Source organism: Pongo pygmaeus, chromosome 1 (genome assembly GCF_028885625.2).
Source record: "Pongo pygmaeus isolate AG05252 chromosome 1, NHGRI_mPonPyg2-v2.0_pri, whole genome shotgun sequence".
Lineage (NCBI taxonomy): Eukaryota > Metazoa > Chordata > Mammalia > Primates > Hominidae > Pongo > Pongo pygmaeus.
In genome coordinates, this window is record NC_072373.2 from 170,760,571 (window position 1) to 170,780,430 (window position 19,860).

At 42.3% G+C, this 19,860-nt stretch overlaps 1 protein-coding gene across 11 annotated transcripts in view; it reads right to left on the reverse strand.

Moving 5' to 3' along the window:
* FGGY (FGGY carbohydrate kinase domain containing) overlaps window positions 1–19,860 on the reverse strand; it is a 464,965-nt gene that overhangs the window by 197,014 nt on the left and 248,091 nt on the right. For all 11 annotated transcript variants that reach the window (XM_054485483.2, XM_054485541.2, XM_054485491.2 and 8 more), the window contains one exon: window positions 5,224–5,327. In XM_054485483.2, coding sequence (XP_054341458.1) covers window positions 5,224–5,327 — 104 coding nt within the window. The remainder of the gene's footprint in view (window positions 1–5,223; window positions 5,328–19,860) is intronic.

The window sequence follows — 19,860 nt, forward strand, 5'->3', positions numbered from 1 at the left end:
TAAACTACATATGAGTTTGTTGCAGGAAGTCAGGGAGGGACCCCAAACAGTGGGACTGGCTGGAGCTGCAGCAGAGGAACATAAATTGTAAAGATTTCATTTTAATATGGACATATATCAGTTCCCAAATAATACTTTTATAATTTCTTACGCCTATCTTTACTTCAATCTCTGAACATAAATTGTGAAGATTTCATTTTAATATGGACATTTATCAGTTCCCCAAATTAATACTTTTATAATTTCTTATGCCTGTCTTTACTTTAATCACTTAACCCTGTTATCTTCATAAGCTGAGAATGTACTTCACCTCAGGACCACTATTGTGTTAACTGTACAAATTGATTGTAAAACATGTGTGTTTGAACAATATGAAATCAGTGCACCTGGAAAAAGAACAGAATAACAGTGATTTTAGGGAACACAGGAAGACAACCATAAGGTCTGACTGCCTGTGGGGTCGGGCAAAAAGAGCCATATTTTTCTTCTTGCAGAGAGCCTAAAAACAGATGTGCAAGTAGGGAAGATATCGCTAAATTACTTTCCCAGCAAAGAATATTAATAATTAATACCCTGGAGAAGGAATGCATTCCTGGGGGGAGGTCTATAAACAGCCACTCTGGGAGTGTCTGTCTTATGCGGTTGAGATAACGACTGAAATACACTCTGGTCTCCTGCAGTACCCTCAGGCTTATTAGGGTGGGGAAAAAACCCACCCTGGTAAATTTGAGGTCAGATCGGTTCTCTGCTCTTGAACCCTGTTTTCTGTTGTTTAAGATGTTTATCAAGACAATACATGCACAGCTGAACATAGACACTTATCAGTAGTTCTGAATTTGCCCTTGTCCTGTTTCCTCAGAAGCATGTGATCTTTGTTCTCCTTTTTGCCCTTTGAAGCATGTGATCTTGTGACCTACTCCCTGTTCTTGCACCCCCTCCCCTTTTGAAATCCTTAATAAAATTTGCTGGCTTTAAGGCTCAGGTGGGCATCATGGTCCTACCGATATGTGATGTCACCCCCGGCAGCCCAGCTGTAAAATTCCTCTCGTTGTACTCTTTCTCTTTACTTCTCAGCCGGCTGACACTTACGGAAAATAGAAAGAACCTACGTTGAAATATTGGGGGTGGGTTCCCCCGATATGAGTTCATACTGATGTCTCTAATTCTAATCCATAACCACATGGATTGTTCATGTGATTAACGACTCATTTTTAATAACAATATCATATTTGGTATTTTATGCCAGGTACAGTGCCAAGTCATTTACAAAGATGGCCTAATTTGAACCTGAACAAAACTTTATGGGTAAATACTATTACTCACATTTAACAGATGCAGAAACTGAGGCACTGAAAGATGAAGCATCCTGCTTGAATTCACACAGTAAGTGGTGGGGGCAGCGTATGAGCCTAAGTCTTTGAGTCTCCACATCCATTCAATGATAGAGAACCACTATCTCTATATTAAGACTGAAAAAACTTCAGTTCTGAGCGATTTAAGATGCAGATGTAGTTCCCAGCTCTCTTCAGGTATTGTTCTGCTCAAATCTTACCTCCTCAGTGTTTCTCCCTACCCCGACCCCCCAGGGTCCTGTCCCCATCTGACAATCTGACATGCTAACTGGAAGACAAGTTGCCAAGTTACAACCCAACCTGACAGCTCAAGAAAAGGATGTCGGTGCAATGGCAAGGATCAGCTCCATCTTACCCCATGACTTTTCAACCTCTGGCTAACCCCTGCTGTGTATTATCTGGGGTTTTGGTGACTTGGTAGTAATTAACTCTGAACAAGAAGCTCTGCTTTCATGGAGTTAAAAAAAGAACAGCATTTTTTCCCCTGTTAATTAAATCATCCACAAGGAAGATAAATGTGCAGCTCATGCTTGTATCTTCTAAAATATCAAAGGCCTTATTAACATGTCTTATGTTCAACCTCAGGCTTTTTCTCCAGATTCCTGGAAGCAACAGGAACCTGGAGGTAGGAAGCTTCTAAGTATTTACCAATACTCATTTATGTGGTCATTCATTCATTCATTTATTCTTTTAGGGTGATCTAGAAAGAGGCAACCTGGATCAAGCACAAAATGTTCCTGGGAATTTTGCCTCAATCTACTAAATTGGAAACATCAGAAGTGAGCAGACAGGAAGAAAGAGGATCCTTCAGATCATGCTGAAAACCACTTTTTGAAAAGCCCACACCCCCCTTTGGTCCCTGTGTTCTGTTTGGTTAATTTTTCCTCACAGTGGCAGTTTTATTTGCCAGAACCACAACAAAGGGGGTCCTTCAGTCTCCCTGGGAGTGTTTCCTCAGACCTGCACCTCTCCTAGACCTCACAAAGGTGTTATTGTTGCTGGGCTCCCAGCACCTGAGGAGATCAAAGGCACTTTCCCATGCCAGCATGACCACAGTCTCGCCCTCATGACATAACATTAAAGCTGATGATTAATCCCCTTGGCCCAGAGGGTCCCTTCCCACTCCCAAGTACAAAGCAGGATGGGGGTGGAGACTTTATTTCCAGCACAACACCGCTATCATAAACTGGCATTTTATGGCCCTCATTCATCGCAACCAACTGCAGCTGCCCATCAAACTCGTTAAAGCCCAAACAGTTGCTTCATGTGAGCCGTTTACATCACTAGGAAAGTTTAATAACAATCTCCACCATTTTTGAGTGTCTGCTGTGTGCTAGGTACAAACCTACATAATGCATGTTACTCAACAACCCTGTAAGACTGGCATCATTATCCCCAATTTGATGGATGAAGAATCTGAGGCTTAGAGAAGTTAAGTAGCTCACTCAGGTCAGAGGGCCAAAACATGCATGAGCAGATGTTCAAGCTTGCCTCTGGACAATGTAAAAGCCCATGCTCTCACCATTCCTCTATGGGTACATCATCCTCATGCACAATTCAGGGAGGCAAGGAGGAGTATGAGCTTTGGAATCAGAAGTTAGATTTGAGTTCTTAGCTCCAGAACTTCAAAGCTTTGTGACTTTGGGAAAATTACTGGACTTTTCTATACTTTAGGTCCCAAATGTGTACAATAAATGGGTAGGGAAAGCCAGCCTCATCTCCATTAAGAGACAGTAAGACTGAGAAGCAGGCCATCACAGAGACACTTGCATCCATTTAGATTTGCTTCTGTTCAGAAATCTGAATTGAGTGGGGTAAAAATGCCTGAGATTCAGATCTCCCAGGAGAAGCCTGATTAGATGTATCCCTGTGAAAATAAGAGATAATTTAAACAGGATTAAATCAGTATTCAGTGAAGACAATCTAACAAGTATAGACTCATATCAAGGGAAAGAAGGGCTGGCTCCTGGGCTGGTGCCTTCTGGCTTAAAGAGGCCTCAGGCCTCTGCAGATCTCTCCCTTCAAGGACAGCTGAGCCTTACAAAAGGGCTGCTGAGCAGAAGAAATATGCTGAAATTATTATTATTATTTTTGAGACAGAGTTTCGCTCATGTTGCCCAGGCTGGAGTGCAATGGCGCAATCTCGGCTCGCTGCAACCTCTGCCTTCCGGGTTCAAGCGATTTTCCTGCCTCAGCCTCCCGAGCAGCTGGAATTACAGGTGCCTGCCACCACGCCTGGCTAATTTTTTGTATTTGTAGTAGAGACGGGGTTTCACCATGTTGGCCAGGCTGGTCTTGAACTCTTGACCTCAGGTGATCCACCCACCTCGGCCTCCCAAAGTGCTGGGATTACAGGCGTGAGCCACTGTGCCTGGCCAAATATGCTGCAATTTTTAAACTTAGAAAAATTCCATTCAAGACTGCCCAGAGCCCAGACAAACAGAAGGAAATCTATTTCCTTAAAGTCCAGCACGAATGTCACCTCAAGAAGATTCTACCACCCTATACGCTACCAGGCAGAGTCAGCCACTGTTTGCTTTCTGCTCAGTAACAACAACAGTCCTAGTGATTAAGAGTGAGCCCTTGTGATGTGCTTACAGCACGTGGAGCACTTAGTATCATCTCATTTAATTCTTGCAGCACTCTGACAGGTGCTGTCACTCTCTACATATTGCAGATGAGGAATCTGGGGCCCAGAGAGTTTAAGTACCTTGCCCAAAGGCCCACACTTAGTAAACTGAGGAAGTGGGACTGGAAACCACTCGGGCTGGCTCCCTCAGCCATACAAAATGGGATGCCATGTGCAAGAATACCTCGCATATTGCTTGGCACATAACAGATGCTTAGTATCACGAGTTCAATTTGTATCTACATTGGGGGGCCTTACATTATATTCTAATACCTGTTATAACTTCATCTCATCCCATTGAGCCGGTGTCATTCTTATATCCACAGTTTAGCACAAGAGCAGGGATTGATAAATAAGTACATGTATTTATATCGACTGAATTAGAATATCTGATGGTAAAAAGGCTCAGGGGTCCCTACAGTTGCAAAACAGTCTCACATCCCACATAATTTCCTCCATAGCTGCTTTGGTTCTGCCCTGGGCTGTGTCCCGCTCTAATCTCTGCTCATCTCCCTGCTCCTCCCCCACTCTGCCCTCTATTATACTTATCTGGGAAAATTCCAAAGAGTTGTCGATTTAAGTTTAACCGAGTAATGACTTTTAAATAAAAATATGGTAGAAATGGGTACTTATCGGAATGGAATGCTTTCAGACTCATGCATTTAAAGAAGATATAAATTTTAGGGCAGGCACTAAATTTTAACTGCAATCTTGGAGAAAGCCTTTCCACTAATTCATGGAGAAAAATTAACAACGTGAAAATTGCTTATCAGTGTTCTTTTGAAGTCATGATACGCAGGCTAATTCTATAGATCATCAGGACGCTCCCAGGGAGATGGATTTATATTGATTGAGAGAGAGTTCCCTGGCCAAGGAAAACAGACACTCTTTGCAGAGAAGACCCCGCTACCCATTAGGGTCAGATCAGTCTGGGGGAGCTAGACTTTGTCACCTTAGGATCAGATGTCACCATTCATGCCTGGGCTCTCTGGCCAGGATGACGTCAAAGGGAGCACTCAATCCTTTTCATGCTTACTAAGAATTTGGCTCCTGGAAAAAAGATCCAGCAAATGTAAGCAAGGGAGGTGGAGTGGGGAGCTGGGCTTCTGGCTAGACAAAGCACAAGGGGCAGGCAGGGAAAAGAGGAAAGACGTGAAAGGGTGAAGAAGCCAGCACTCAGGGTCTCCTTCCAGGCTACCTCCTGCTGTGTGGTGGCCTTGCCTTTGTGCTCAGTGGACTCACCCCCATGTGACAAGAAGACGTTCCACAGATGACAGCCAGCCGTGACGTCACTGGCTGCCCCTCACAGACGAGGCCGTGCCCTCTCACATCTGCCCCAATCACTCCTGTGAGAAAGGAAAACAAAAACAAATCCTCTTTAACACATAAAAAAAGAAGGAGAGAAAGCTAAAAACAAGCATTAACAAATCTTCTTTTTAATAGTCAAACAACATGGAGGAAGGGTCCTGTGTGTAGGGCAGTCTCAAGGAGAAACCCAAAGGGCATACTTGCCTGCATAGGAAAACTCGGAAGCCTGCTCAGATTTTGCTTTGTTCTGGTCAATGTATGGCACCCAACGTTATAATAATGGCAGTAATTGTGATTGTCTTAATAAAAGCAGTAGCTATCAGTTATTTTGTGCTCACTAAATACCAGGCACTATGCTACATATTTGCATACATGGTCGCATTTTAACACCATCATAGATATTATTAATGCTAGACATCAGAGGAGAAACTAAGGTCTGAAGAGGTTAACTGACTTGCCCAAGGTCACTGCTAAGAAAGAGTGGAGCCAAATGGAATCTGGTTTAACACATCACATCTCAATCCCAAAGAAGCAAAAGCAAAGGATGGTCTGATGACTGAATCTTTCTGGCATCCCTAGGTCACCATTCTTACTACTACTTATCGCAGAACTCCAATTGTGAAGAAGAGAATGATTGAGAGCGAGTTCCTAGTAACAGAATGCCAAATAGCAGAGGGTTTCCCATAAATGGTATAAATTCAGGCTTCTTCCCCATAGGGCTCATATTCCTTGATACTTGCAGGGCAACTAAAGCTACAAATGTGACAAGAAAGCTAGAAAGACTCTTTAGGGCCTGGAATTGTATTCATTTGTTCAAATATCCAACAAGCCCCTTCTATGCACAAAACAATGTATACTAGGTGTGATGTGGAAGCCACAAACATGCAGACTTGCAGGACTACAACACAAAGCTGGGGGTGGAAAGTACTCAGGCAGGACGCAGAGACTTAGACACAGGAGAGGACAGGTCCTGCTGACCTCATCAGCTCCCACGCAATGCCACGTTTGCTCTCAATCTCTAATCCTCAATGCTCTTTCCCACCTCAAGACCTTCACATTTGCTCTTCCCTCTGCCTGGAATGCCATTCCCCCAACCTTGCTGTCAGGCCAACTCCTAATTACAGGGCTTCCCTGACCCTCTAGGACAGATGATTCTCCCTGTTAAATAGTCTCATGCAATGGACTTCCCTAGCACAAAAGACATAGGTAATTTTAAAACATCATACATCCCATCTGCCTCCCTTCTATGATAAAAGTTGCTAGTAGCTGGCACTCTTACTTACATGCATAGCCCAGGACCTACCACAGTAGCTAGCTCAATACAGGAAGCAAGAGTATAAACGCTTGGGGGTGCAAGGATGAAGAAGACAAGTCCCTGCTCACAGTCTGGTGGGAAGGAGACAGAAGCCTAAATGGAGCATTTCAGTGCAGGGAAATCAGTGTATCACAGGAGGGGCCACAAAGGCACCTAACCCACCTATAGGGGCCCAGGGAAGTTCAGTCTCTACTCAATTCTGCAGAAGTTAGCCAGGTAAATGGCAGGGTGGGAATATCTCATCAGGCCACAAATCCCCAGATATTGAAGGCACTGGCTGCTAAGCAGCAGCCCTTGCTAGAAAGTAATGTGAGAAAAAGGCCAGAGACAGGCCTCTTACAGCTTTTGAGGGGTTTCCACTGCTTTTTCCAAATTCTACCTTCTGGGGCACAGCAACCTGTGAATCTCTGCTATTGTTCAGAGGTCTAGCAGCAGGGGGAAGTAAGACTCTTCCAAATTTTCTGTGTTAGTTATCACAGTAGTTAGATATCCACAACCAGGCAATAGAAGCCTGAGACTTTAGCCTGCAAGAATCCTTGGCCTCTGTGTTTTCAGATCAAGTCCCCTGCTCTGCTCAGTATTGTGGGGCTACCCCTGCAGGCAGCAGTTCCCAGACTCAAGTCAGCCAAGATTGGCCCTGCTGGGAGATCTGGGGCTGGAGGAAAGGGGAAGCAAGAGCCTATCTACTTCTCTTCTGTGCCAGGCAGCAGCTGCTTCCCCTCCACCACTCAGGCTCTGTTGACAGGGCTGCCATGGCTCCAGCATCGGCTGGTGTCCCCTACCCTCAGACTATGAGAACACCACCTCCTTCCTTAGTCCCTCCAGCCTGGGGATGGTAGCTGCTTCCATTTCACTGATCTCTGATTTGCTTCATAGGGAATGTAGCCCTTCTCAGCTCCTCCATCATCAGGATCGCCATTTTTGGGTATTAAGTTGCCTGTTTTTTAAACACTTAGAGTGGTGTGTGTTTTGCTGAGTGAATCCTGAGTGATACGATTCTCCATTCAGGGCACAAAGGCTTTTGTACAGGAATAAACCAAGATATGAGCTCATTTTAACTGAGCTCTTTTTAAATACTCTTTCTATACATGTCTCATTTTATTCTTACACCAAACTAATGTCATTGGTATTAGTATTATCCTCATTTTATGGATAAGAAAATCGAAGCTTAGAAATGAGTAGTAACTTTACCAGGGTCACACAGCTCACAAGGAACTGGGCTGTGATTCACATTCAGGTAATCTGATTCCAAAGTGCTGGTTCACCAAGACTCACATGTTTTTCTCTAAGATAAAAATCCAATAGCCAGGCAGTCAATGTTCACTTATCTGTACATCTCAAAACATTGGGATCTTATTTATTTATTTATTATTATTATACTTTAGGTTTTAGGGTACAAGTGTGCAATGTGCAGGTTAGTTACATATGTATACATGTGCCATGCTGGTGCGCTGCACCCACTAACTCGTCATCTAGCATTAGGTATATCTCCCAGTGCTATCCCTCCCCCCTCCCCCCACCCCACAACAGTCCCCAGAGTGTGATGTTCCCCTTCCTGTGTCCATGTGTTCTCATTGTTCGATTCCCACCTATGAGTGAGAATATGCGGTGTTTGGTTTTTTGTTCTTGCGATAGTTTACTGAGAATGATGATTTCCAATTTCATCCATGTCCCTACAAAGGACATGAACTCATCATTTTTTATGGCTGCATAGTATTCCATGGTGTATATGTGCCACATTTTCTTAATCCAGTCTATCATTGTTGGATATTTGGGTTGGTTCCAAGTCTTTGCTATTGTGAATAATGCCACAATAAACATACGTGTGCATGTGTCTTTATAGCAGCATGATTTATAGTCCTTTGGGTATATACCCAGTAATGGGATGGCTGGGTCAAATGGAATTTCTAGTTCTAGATCCCTGAGGAATCGCCACACTGACTTCCACAAGGGTTGAACTAGTTTACAGTCCCACCAACAGTGTAAAAGTGTTCCTATTTCTCCACATCCTCTCCAGCACCTGTTGTTTCCTGACTTTTTAATGATTGCCATTCTAACTGGTGTGAGATGGTATCTCATTGTGGTTTTGATTTGCATTTCTCTGATGGCCAGTGATGGTGAGCATTTTTTCATGTGTTTTTTGGCTGCATAAATGTCTTCTTTTGAGAAGTGTCTGTTCATGTCCTTTGCCCACTTTTTGATGGGGTTCTTTGTTTTTTTCTTGTAAATTTATTTGAGTTCATTGTAGATTCTGGATATCAGCCCTTTGTCAGATGAGTAGGTTGTGAAAATTTTCTCCCATTTTGTAGGTTGCCTGTTCACTCTGATGGTAGTTTCTTTTGCTGTGCAGAAGGTCTTTAGTTTAATTAGATCCCATTTGTCAATTTTGGCTTTTGTTGCCATTTCTTTTGGTGTTTTAAACATGAAGTCCTTGCCCATGCCTATGTCCTGAATGGTAATGCCTAGGTTTTCTTCTAGGGTTTTTATGGTTTTAGGTCTAACATTTAAGTCTTTAATCCATCTTGAATTGATTTTTGTATAAGATGTAAGGAAGGGATCCAGTTTCAGCTTTCTCCATATGGCTAGCCAGTTTTCCCAGCACCATTTATTAAATAGGGAATCCTTTCCCCATTGCTTGTTTTTGTCAGATTTGTCAAAGATCAGATAGTTGTAGATATGCGGTATTATTTCTGAGTGCTCTGTTCTGTTCCATTGATCTATATTTTTGTTTTGGTACCAGTACCATGCTGTTTTGGTTCCTGTAGCCTTGTAGTATAGTTTGAAGTCAGGTAGTGTGATGCCTCCAGCTTTGATCTTTTGGCTTAGGATTGACTTGGCGATCTGGGCTGTTTTTTGGTTCCATATGAACTTTAAAGTAGTTTTTCCAATTCTGTGAAGAAAGTCATTGGTAGCTTGATGGGGATGGCATTGAATCTATAAATTATCTTGGGCAGTATGGCCATTTTCACGATATTGATTCTTCCTACCCATGAGCATGGAATGTTCTTCCATTTGTTTGTATCCTCTTTTATTTCCTTGAGCAGTCGTTTGTAGTTCTCCTTGAAGAGGTCCTTCACATCCCTTGTAAGTTGGATTCCTAGGTATTTTATTCTCTTTGAAGCAATTGTGAATGGGAGTTCACTCATGATTTGGCTCTCTGTTTGTCTGTTATTGGTGTATAAGAATGCTTGTGATTTTTGTACATGGATTTTGTATCCTGAGACTTTGCTGAAGTTGCTTATCAGCTTAAGGAGATTTTGGGCTGAGACAATGGGGTTTTCTAGATATACAATCATGTCATCTGCAAACAGGGACAATTTGACTTCCTCTTTTCCTAATTGAATACCCTTTATGTCCTTCTCCTGCCTAATTGCCCTGCCCAGAACTTCCAACACTATGTTGAATAGGAACGGTGAGAGAGGGCATCCCTGTCTTGTGCCAGTTTTCAAAGGGAATGCTTCCAGTTTTTGCCCATTCAGTATGATATTGGCTGTGGGTTTGTCATAGATAGCTCTTATTATTTTGAGATACGTCCCATCAATACCTAATTTATTGAGAGTTTTAGCATGAAGGGTTGTTGAATTTTGTCAAAGGCCTTTTCTGCATCTATTGAGATAATCATGTGGTTTTTGTCTTTGGTTCTGTTTATATGCTGGATTACATTTATTGATTTGCATATATTGAACCAGCCTTGCATCCCAGGGATGAAGCCCACTTGATCATGGTGGATAAGCTTTTTGATGTGCTGCTGGATTCGGTTTGCCTCTATTTTATTGAGGATTTTTGCATCAATGTTCATCAAGGATATTGGTCTAAAATTCTCCTTTTTGGTTGTGTCTCTGCCAGGCTTTGGTATCAGGATGATGCTGGCCTCATAAAATGAGTTAGGGAGGATTCCCTCTTTTTCTATTGATTGGAATAGTTTCAGAAGGAATGGTACCAGTTCCTCCTTGTATCTCTGGTAGAATTCGGCTGTGAATCCATCTGGTCCTGGACTTTTTTTGGTTGGTAAGCTATTGATTATTGCCACAATTTCAGCTCCTGTTATTGGTCTATTCAGAGATTCAACTTCTTCCTGGTTTAGTCTTGGGAAAGTGTATGTGTCGAGGAATTTATCCATTTCTTCTAGATTTTCTAGTTTATTTGCATAGAGGTGTTTGTAGTATTCTCTGATGATAGTTTGTATTTCTGTGGGATCAGTGGTGATATCCCCTTTATCATTTTTTATTGCGTCTATTTGATTCTTCTCTCTTTTTTTCTTTATTAGTCTTGCTAGTGGTCTATCAATTTTGTTGATCCTTTCAAAAAGCCAGCTCCTGGATTCATTAATTTTTTGAAGGGTTTTTTGTGTCTCTATTTCCTTCAGTTCTGCTCTGATTTTAGTTATTTCTTGCCTTCTGCTAGCTTTGAATGTGTTTGCTCTTGCTTTTCTAGTTCTTTTAATTGTGATGTTAGGGTGTCAATTTTGGATCTTTCCTGCTTTCTCTTGTGGGCATTTAGTGCTATAAATTTCCCTCTACACACTGCTTTGAATGCATCCCAGAGATTCTGGTATGTTGTGTCTTTGTTCTCATTGCTTTCAAAGAACATCTTTATTTCTGCCTTCATTTCGTTATGTACCCAGTAGTCATTCAGGAGCAGGTTGTTCAGTTTCCATGTAGTTGAGCGGTTTTGAGTGAGATTCTTAATCCTGAGTTCTAGTTTGATTGCCCTGTGATCTGAGAGATAGTTTGTTATAATTTCTGTTCTTTTACATTTACTGAGGAGAGCTTTACTTCCAAGTATGTGGTCAGTTTTGGAATAGGTGTGGTGTGGTGCTGAAAAAAATGTATATTCTGTTGATTTGGGGTGGAGAGTTCTGTAGATGTCTATTAGGTCCGCTTGGTGCAGAGCTGAGTTCAATTTCTGGGTATCCTTGTTGACTTTCTGTCTCGTTGATCTGTCTAATGTTGACAGTGGGGTGTAAAAGTCTCCCATTATTAATGTGTGGGAGTCTAAGTCTCTTTGTAGGTCACTCAGGACTTGCTTTATGAATCTGGGTGCTCCTGTATCGGGTGCATATATATTTAGGATAGTTAGCTGTTCTTGTTGAATTGATCCCTTTACCATTATGTAATGGCCTTCTTTGTCTCGTTCGATCTTTGTTGGTTTAAAGTCTGTTTTATCAGAGACTAGGATTGCAACCCCTGCCTTTTTTTGTTTTCCAGTTGCTTGGTAGATCTTCCTCCATCCTTTTATTTTGAGCCTATGTGTGTCTCTGCATGTGAGATGGGTTTCCTGAATACAGCACACTGATGGGTCTTGACTCTTTATCCAATTTGCCAGTCTGTGTCTTTTAATTGGAGCATTTAGTCCATTTACATTTAAAGTTAATGTTGTTACATGTGAATTTGATCCTGTCATTATGATGTTAGCTGGTTATTTTGCTAGCTAGTTGATGCAGTTTCTTCCTAGTCTCGATGGTCTTTACATTTTGGCATGATTTTGCAGCGGCTGGTACCGGTTGTGCCTTTCCATGTTTAGTGCTTCCTTCAGGAGCTCTTGTAGGGCAGGCCTGGTGGTGACAAAATCTCTCAGCATTTGCTTGTCTGTAAAGGATTTTATTTCTCCTTCACTTATGAAACTTAGTTTGGCTGGATATGAAATTCTGGGTTGAAAATTCTTTTTTTTAAGAATGTTGAATATTGGCCCCCACTCTCTTCTGGCTTGTAGAGTTTCTGCCGAGAGATCCGCTGTTAGTCTGATGGGCTTCCCTTTGTGGGTAACCCAACCTTTCTCTCTGGCTGCCCTTAACATTTTTTCCTTCATTTCAACTTTGGTGAATCTGACAATTATGTGGCTTGGAGTTGCTCTTCTCGAGGAATATCTTTGTGGCGTTCTCTGTATTTCCTGAATTTGAATGTCGGCCTGCCTTGCTAGACTGGGGAAGTTCTCCTGGATAATATCCTGCAGAGTGTTTTCCAACTTGGTTCCATTTTCCCCGTCACTTTCAGGTACACCAATCAGACGTAGATTTGGTCTTTTCACATAATCCCATATTTCTTGGAGGCTTTGCTCATTTCTTTTTATTCTTTTTTCTCTAAACTTCCCTTCTCGCTTCATTTCATTCATTTCATCTTCCATTGCTGATACCCTTTCTTCCATTTGATCGCATCGGCTCCTGAGGCTTCTGCATTCTTCATGTAGTTCTCGAGCCTTGGTTTTCAGCTCCATCAGCTCCTTTAAGCACTTCTCTGTGTTGGTTATTCTAGTTATACATTCTTCTAAATTTTTTTCAAAGTTTTCAACTTCTTTGCCTTTGGTTTGAATATCCTCCCGTAGCTCGGAGTAATTTGATTGTCTGAAGCCTTCTTCTCTCAGCTCTTCAAAGTCATTCTCCGTCCAGCTTTGTTCCGTTGCTGGTGAGGAACTGCGTTCCTTTGGAGGAGGAGAGGCGCTCTGCTTTTTAGAGTTTCCAGTTTTTCTGCTCTGTTTTTACCCCATCTTTGTGGTTTTATCTACTTTTGGTCTTTGATGATGGTGATGTACAGATGGGTTTTTGGTGTGGATGTCCTTTCTGTTTGTTAGTTTTCCTTGTAACAGACAGGACCCTCAGCTGCAGGTCTGTTGGAGTACCCAGCCGGCCATGTGAGGTGTGAGTCTGACCCTGCTGGGGGTGCCTCCCAGTTAGGCTGCTCGGGGGTCAGGGGTCAGGGACCCACTTGAGGAGGCAGTCTGCCCGTTCTCAGATCTCCAGCTGCGTGCTGGGAGAACCACTGCTCTCTTCAAAGGTGTCAGACAGGGACATTTAAGTCTGCAGAGGTTACTGCTGTCTTTTTGTTTGTCTGTGCCCTGCCCGCAGAGGTGGAGCCTACAGAGAGGCAGGCAGGCCTCCTTGAGCTGTGGTGGGCTCCACCCAGTTCAAGCTTCCAGGCTGCTTAGTTTACCTAAGCAAGCCTGGGCAATGGTGGGCGCCCCTCCCCCAGCCTCGCTGCCGACTTGCTGTTTGATCTCAGGCTGCTGTGCTAGCAATCAGCGAGACTCCGTGGGCGTAGGACCCTCTGAGCCAGGTGCGGGATATTAATCTCCTGGTGCGCCGTTTTTTAAGCTTGTCGGAAAAGCGCAGTATTTGGGTGGGAGTGACCCGATTTTCCAGGTGCCGTCTGTCACCCCTTTGTTTGACTAGGAAAGGGAACTCCCTGACCCCTTGAGCTTCCCGAGTGAGGCAATGCCTCGCCCTTCTTCGGCTCGCGCACAGTACGTGCACCCACTGACCTGCGCCCACTGTCTGGCACTCCCTAGTGAGATGAACCCGGTACCTCAGATGGAAATGCAGAAATCACCCGTCTTCTGCGTCGCTCACACTGGGAGCTGTAGACCGGAGCTGTTCCTATTCGGCCATCTTGGCTCCTCCTCATATTGGGATCTTAAATATATTGATTCTGAGACCCTTGACAGGAAAGGAGTTGGCCACACTGCTCCACAGTATCATAAATAGGTTCAAGGAATTCCTGAGAATCACCCATATTTACTGGTTGCATAAACGTACAGGCAAAGTTGTTGTTACAGAGTCAGTCAATATGAAAAGGGAATTAAAATGAAAGAAAAAGAAATGTGCAGGAAATATTTATTTGTTTCTTCTTGGGTTGGCAGATTCATTGCTGCTATACCTAGACTTAGAACCTGAGAACTAGTGTGCTATTATGAGAAAAGGATGGAATTTGGAGACAGAAGGATCTGCTATAAAATGAGGAAAATCACAACATCAAATGGTTGTGGTGATATTGCAGAAATGCTTAAAAAGAGATGTTTAATGGTAGCTCTGTCACCATCATCACTATCATCACTCTCTCCACCACCACCATCATCACCATCATCATCATCTGAACCCCCTCTCAAGAGACAACTGGATTCTTCCTTCCTTTCTAATAAACATATCAACATCAAAGATAGGCTGGGTACTGTGCTGAGCTCCTTGAATGTTCTCTCATTTAATCTTTGCAACATCCATAAAAGGTAAACATTCTTTCTTCCTCTTAATAGATGCAGAAGCAGAAGAACAGAGCAGAGTGTTCAGGTAACTTGCCCAAGGCCACACGGATTTAAGAAGCAGTGCTAGGATTTGACCTTGTTCTGTCTGACTCCAAAGCTTATGTTCTTTCTATACTCCTCACTTTATGATGTTATAATTGTCTTACATAATGAAAACGTACTTGGAAGTGCTAGTTCACCATGAAACTCAGTGAGAGCCATGGGCTAAGAGTTAGAAAAACACGAGTTTCAGCCCCAATTCTGCCACAAATGGCCTAAAAGTTTGAACTTGTTCTCTCATCCCCACAATGAGAGAAATGAATTACAAATGGAGGTCCTTCCTCAGCCATTCTCAGTATATACACAGTGCTTCTCCTAAAATACAAGCTGAGGTATCTCCTTACCTAAAATTATATATATTGGGCGGGACTGGCCTCATTTCCCCTCAAGAGGTTCTCTACACTCTGCCTAATGTCCACCCCAATTCAGCAGCCATGCATAGCTGATATTCACTGCAAGACCACATGAGTTGGAGAACTGACATATCTTATTTTTCCTTTGGCCACACAGTGGTTTGATGGGCTACCCCCGAGAAAAGAGGTTCAGAGACAAGCAGGGAAAAGCAAGAAAAGGCGGGAGGAGCTTTCTTCTTTCCGGAGAAACATATTTTGCCATCCATAGAGAACTCACAGGCTGCACGTGTACATCAGGAAACAATTCACAAGATGTGATTTTGACACAAGTGCAGCCCTTGGTACCGCTGGGGCCCTTCATATGACCATACCAGTGTCAGTTTATTCTGCAATCCTCAAAATATTTAAGGAGCAAAATTAGCAGCTGAAGAAACAGGCATAAAAAAATAGTGACGTCATCAACCGTGTTTTCCCTGAAACTTGCACAATGCCCAACTGATGGCAGTTGCTCAATAAATGTTTGTCGAATTAAAAAACAAATAGCAGAAAAACAGGCTTACTAACTCAATGAATTAAATGTCTCCCACCCCTCCATGTAACACACCTAGTTCATATCAAGCAATGTTTAAAAAGAATGTTAAAAAAGGAACATTTAAAACTTCATGAGCAGCTCTTATTTAATATGCTGTCTCCCTTCATCTCTCCCATTCATCCAACCAACAATACTTCCACCCAAGCATTGAGTCCCTACTCTATTTATGTAAAATAAAAAAGAAGCTTTGCAAATGTTATGATTAAGAGTACATTTTCCTATAATTTATCACGCTGTGGCAGTTTTGAAAGCTTACAGGGTTATATAGCAGAAAAACATCCTGAGTTCTCGCATTTGTGTTATAATTATCTCCCACTTTATAGCCATATAAAGTACTTTATAGCTTGCAAAGTATCCTCAAACACTGTAACCTTCAATTAGTCCTTAGAAAATCCTGTGATATGTGTATTTTACTTCCAGTTCACAGTTGAAGAAATTGAATTTCAGAAAGGTGAAGTAATTTAGTCAAGTTTATTTAGTGACTTAGAGGTAGAAGTTGGACTCAACTAGGATTTTCAGTCTCTGAGTCTGATGTGTTGGCATCTTGAAAAAGATTCGCTTTTAATAACAACCTCAGGCACCTTCTCTGAAGTATCAAAAAGGATAAGAAGGGTTTTGAACATTATTTAAGAGTATATCAGTTTGAGACTCTTGATTCAGCCATTTGGATGAATGAACTGACTGATGAATCCCACCAAGTGAGTTTCTTGCCAAAGCTGGCTGAGAGGTCTCTGGAGTTCCTGGAGACGAAGGTCTCCAGAGAAGGCTCTCTAGTGACCACCAGCTTTATGTATGCAAATTGACAATTGTATGCTTCTGGAAGGATAAGAATCATATCAAAGACACGTTCTCTGCAGAAGACCTAACACCAGACTACATACAAGCAGACACTGAAGTCCATTATTTTGACTAACATTCATTTATGTTATACAGAACACAATATATTGGGTTAGTATTATGGCACAGTGCTTAAAAATAAGGACTCATTCATCATGTGATTTCTTATTTTCTTTATGTTTCTTATCTTCTTTATGCCTCAATTTCCACATCTCTACAATACGAATAGTATCCTCCTCACAGATTATAAAAATTATATATGTTAATATAGGTGTAAAGTACCCATAACAGTGCTAATAAGAGCATTCTATGATGATGGAAATGTTCTATATTTGCACTGTCTGATACAGTAGATACCAGACACATGTGGCAATTGAGCCCTGCAAATGTGGCTAGTACAACTGAGGACTGAATTTTTTATTCTATCCTAATTAATTCACATTTAAGTAGCAACATACAGCTAGTGGATATTATATTGAACAGTACAGGTTAAAACACACCTAGTACTATATGAACCTTTGCTGTTTTTATTATTTTTATTATTGTTATTGCTGTTTTTGTTGTTTATCTACTTCTTCAGAGTTAGACTTGAATCCCTCTTTCATCCCCTTGGGCAAAGATGCCTTGATCCCTTAGAACTTCAATTTCCATATCTGAAGAATTTGGATAGCAATACTTACCCACAAAGTTGCTGTGAGAATTAAATGAGATTTAGGTGGAACACACCAGTACTCAATAAATGGGAGATACTCCATCCACGACCTGCAGAAGTGCCTGGCACAAGCAGGGCTCCATATGGTTGGGACCTTTTCTCCTTATTCCTGAATGTGATTTGGTGGTCCTTGCCACTAAGCATTTGTTTACTTTGCTCCCTCTGCCTAGGATATCCTTTCCACCAATACACCTCATCCCATAACAATCCTGGGGAACATGGACTCCATTTTGAAGACTCAGTTGCAGCATCAGAAGCCTTTCCTGATCACATCTCCCCACATCCCCAAAACTCCCCAGCCCAGCAGAACTGACCAAGCCTCCTTCCTTTATAGCCCATCTCCTGACCCTCTACAGATTCTGTCACTGTAACTGTAGTTTATGTGTCTGCACAGACAACACAAACAAATCTCTCTACTACACTATAAGCAAACGGAGGCCAGGGCAAGTCTTCACACTGCAGTGGCTCAGTAGTTTTTGTTTTTATCGTTGATGAATGAGTGAATGAATAAATGAATGTGTGTGGCAGAAGTCACATACTAGTAAAGCACAAGACATTTTCTAGGTAACAATAGCACATTTAATCACGGACAAAGGCTCCGTGTCTTAAATATGAATAAAGGTAAAAAATATTGATTGGTTTTGAGTGACAACTCATGGGTAATAATGTAATTACTGGAGCCTCACAACACACCTTGTCAAAAATCACTGGTAAAGACTAAAGGTTCTAAGATCCTTGATTATTGCGAGATTGCTTTGTGCTTGACACTTTGCAAATATTATCATATTTGATTCCCACAGTGATATTGCAAGGTAGTTATTATCACATTGATTTACAAACAGAAAAGGAGAGTAAAGTTTTTCAAGCAACTTCTACAAGGTCCCACACTGCTAAATTGCTGGGGATCTGGGGTTGGGACTATATCACACCCAGATCTACTTGACTCTAATTCTACCTTATCCTACATTATCTCGTGGGGTTCACAGAAGCTAGTTCCTTTCTTTTCAACTACTTACAAGAACTCTAAGTATTCCTAGACAATGGGATAGCTGAACTCAGATCTCTTTCAGGACTTACTGTCAAAATGCCACTAAAGCAAACCCAAAGGGTTAACCTTAAGCCTAGCAAATGAAGGGGAGTAAAACAGTCAAAAAGGTGGCTGGGCATGGTGGCTTATGCCCGTAATCTCAGCACTTTGGGAGGCCGAGGCGGGTGGATCATGAGGTCAGGAGTTCAAGACCAGCCTGGCTAATATGGTGAAACCCCGTCTCTACTACAAATATAAAAATTAGCTGGGCCTGGTGGCACGCACCTGTAGTCCGAGCTGCTCAGGGGGCTGAGGCAGAATTGCTTGAACGCGGGAGGTGGAGGATGCAGTGAATCGAGATCACGCCACTGCACTCCAGCCTGGGCAACAGAGTGAGACTCCATCTCAAAAAAAAAAAAAAAAAAAGTCAAAAAGGTAATCCCAATGTTTCATGAAGTATTGCTTTGACCTTGAAAGAAATGTGGTCTAGAACTTATCCCAACTAAATCCTAAAGTAGTTTTATTTTACTGCGCCAGGCGTGGTAGCTCACGCCTGTAATCCCAGCACTTTGGGAGGCCGAGGCGGGTGGATCACAAGGTCAGGAGATCGAGACCATCCTGCCTAACACAGTGAAACCCTGTCTCTACTAAAAATACAAAAAATTAGCCGGGCGTGGTGGCGGGCACCTATGGTCCCAGCTACTTGGGAGGCTGAGGCAGGAGAATGGCGTGAACCTGGGAGGCAGAGCTTGCACTGAGCTGGAGATTGCAGTGAGCCAAGATCGCGCCATTGCACTCCAGCCTGGGAAACAGAGCCAGACTCCGTCTCAAATAATAATAATAATAATAATAATAATCATCATCATCATCATCATCATCATCCTATGTTTTAAGTCAACAGAGAAATTTTACACACCTTGACACTGCCACTGCCCCCTCCCCCCCAACCCTCCCACCCTCTGCAGAGCAAGAAAGATAATAGGGAAGGTCTTTTTCTACATGAGATGTAAACAGACATTTACTAGATATATGAACTAGTTAGGGCGTAATGGTTCAAAGCAAGGGCGCTGGAACTCGACTGCTTGGTTTCAAGTCTGGCAAGTAGGTCAAATCACTGAAGCTTCCTGTGTCTCAGTCTCCTGATCTATAAAATTGGAAAGATGATAGAATGTAGCTTATAGGGCTATCATGGAGATTAACTGAGTGGAACAATGTGTGGGACAGTTTACTCAATATATTTTCACCATTTTTGATGTTACTACCAACAACTTCCAATCTTTGGTGTTAATAGCAGTTCATTTGCTTTCAGCATGGTGTGTGCTTTGCCAGAGTTATTTGGGTTTACTTAGATTGACTGGAACACCTGTTTTCTGTCCTTGACTACACAACTGATGACAAAATAATTGGGGGCCCAAAGGAATAAGGAAAATGAGGTACCAGGTAGTAGGTATAACCCAGGTTAGCATTTTAAACATTAAGAATAAACCAAAATCTGCTTATTTCATGAAAAGCCACAATTACATGTAGCACCATGCATACTGCAGTTTAACTTGGGATGGCATTCATCATTTCTGTCTTCATGCCACACTCCTCCATGACTTAGAGCCATCAGAAACCAATTCAAGAGGCTGGTTGTATTGGGAGGAGTGGAGAGAACAAAGAACA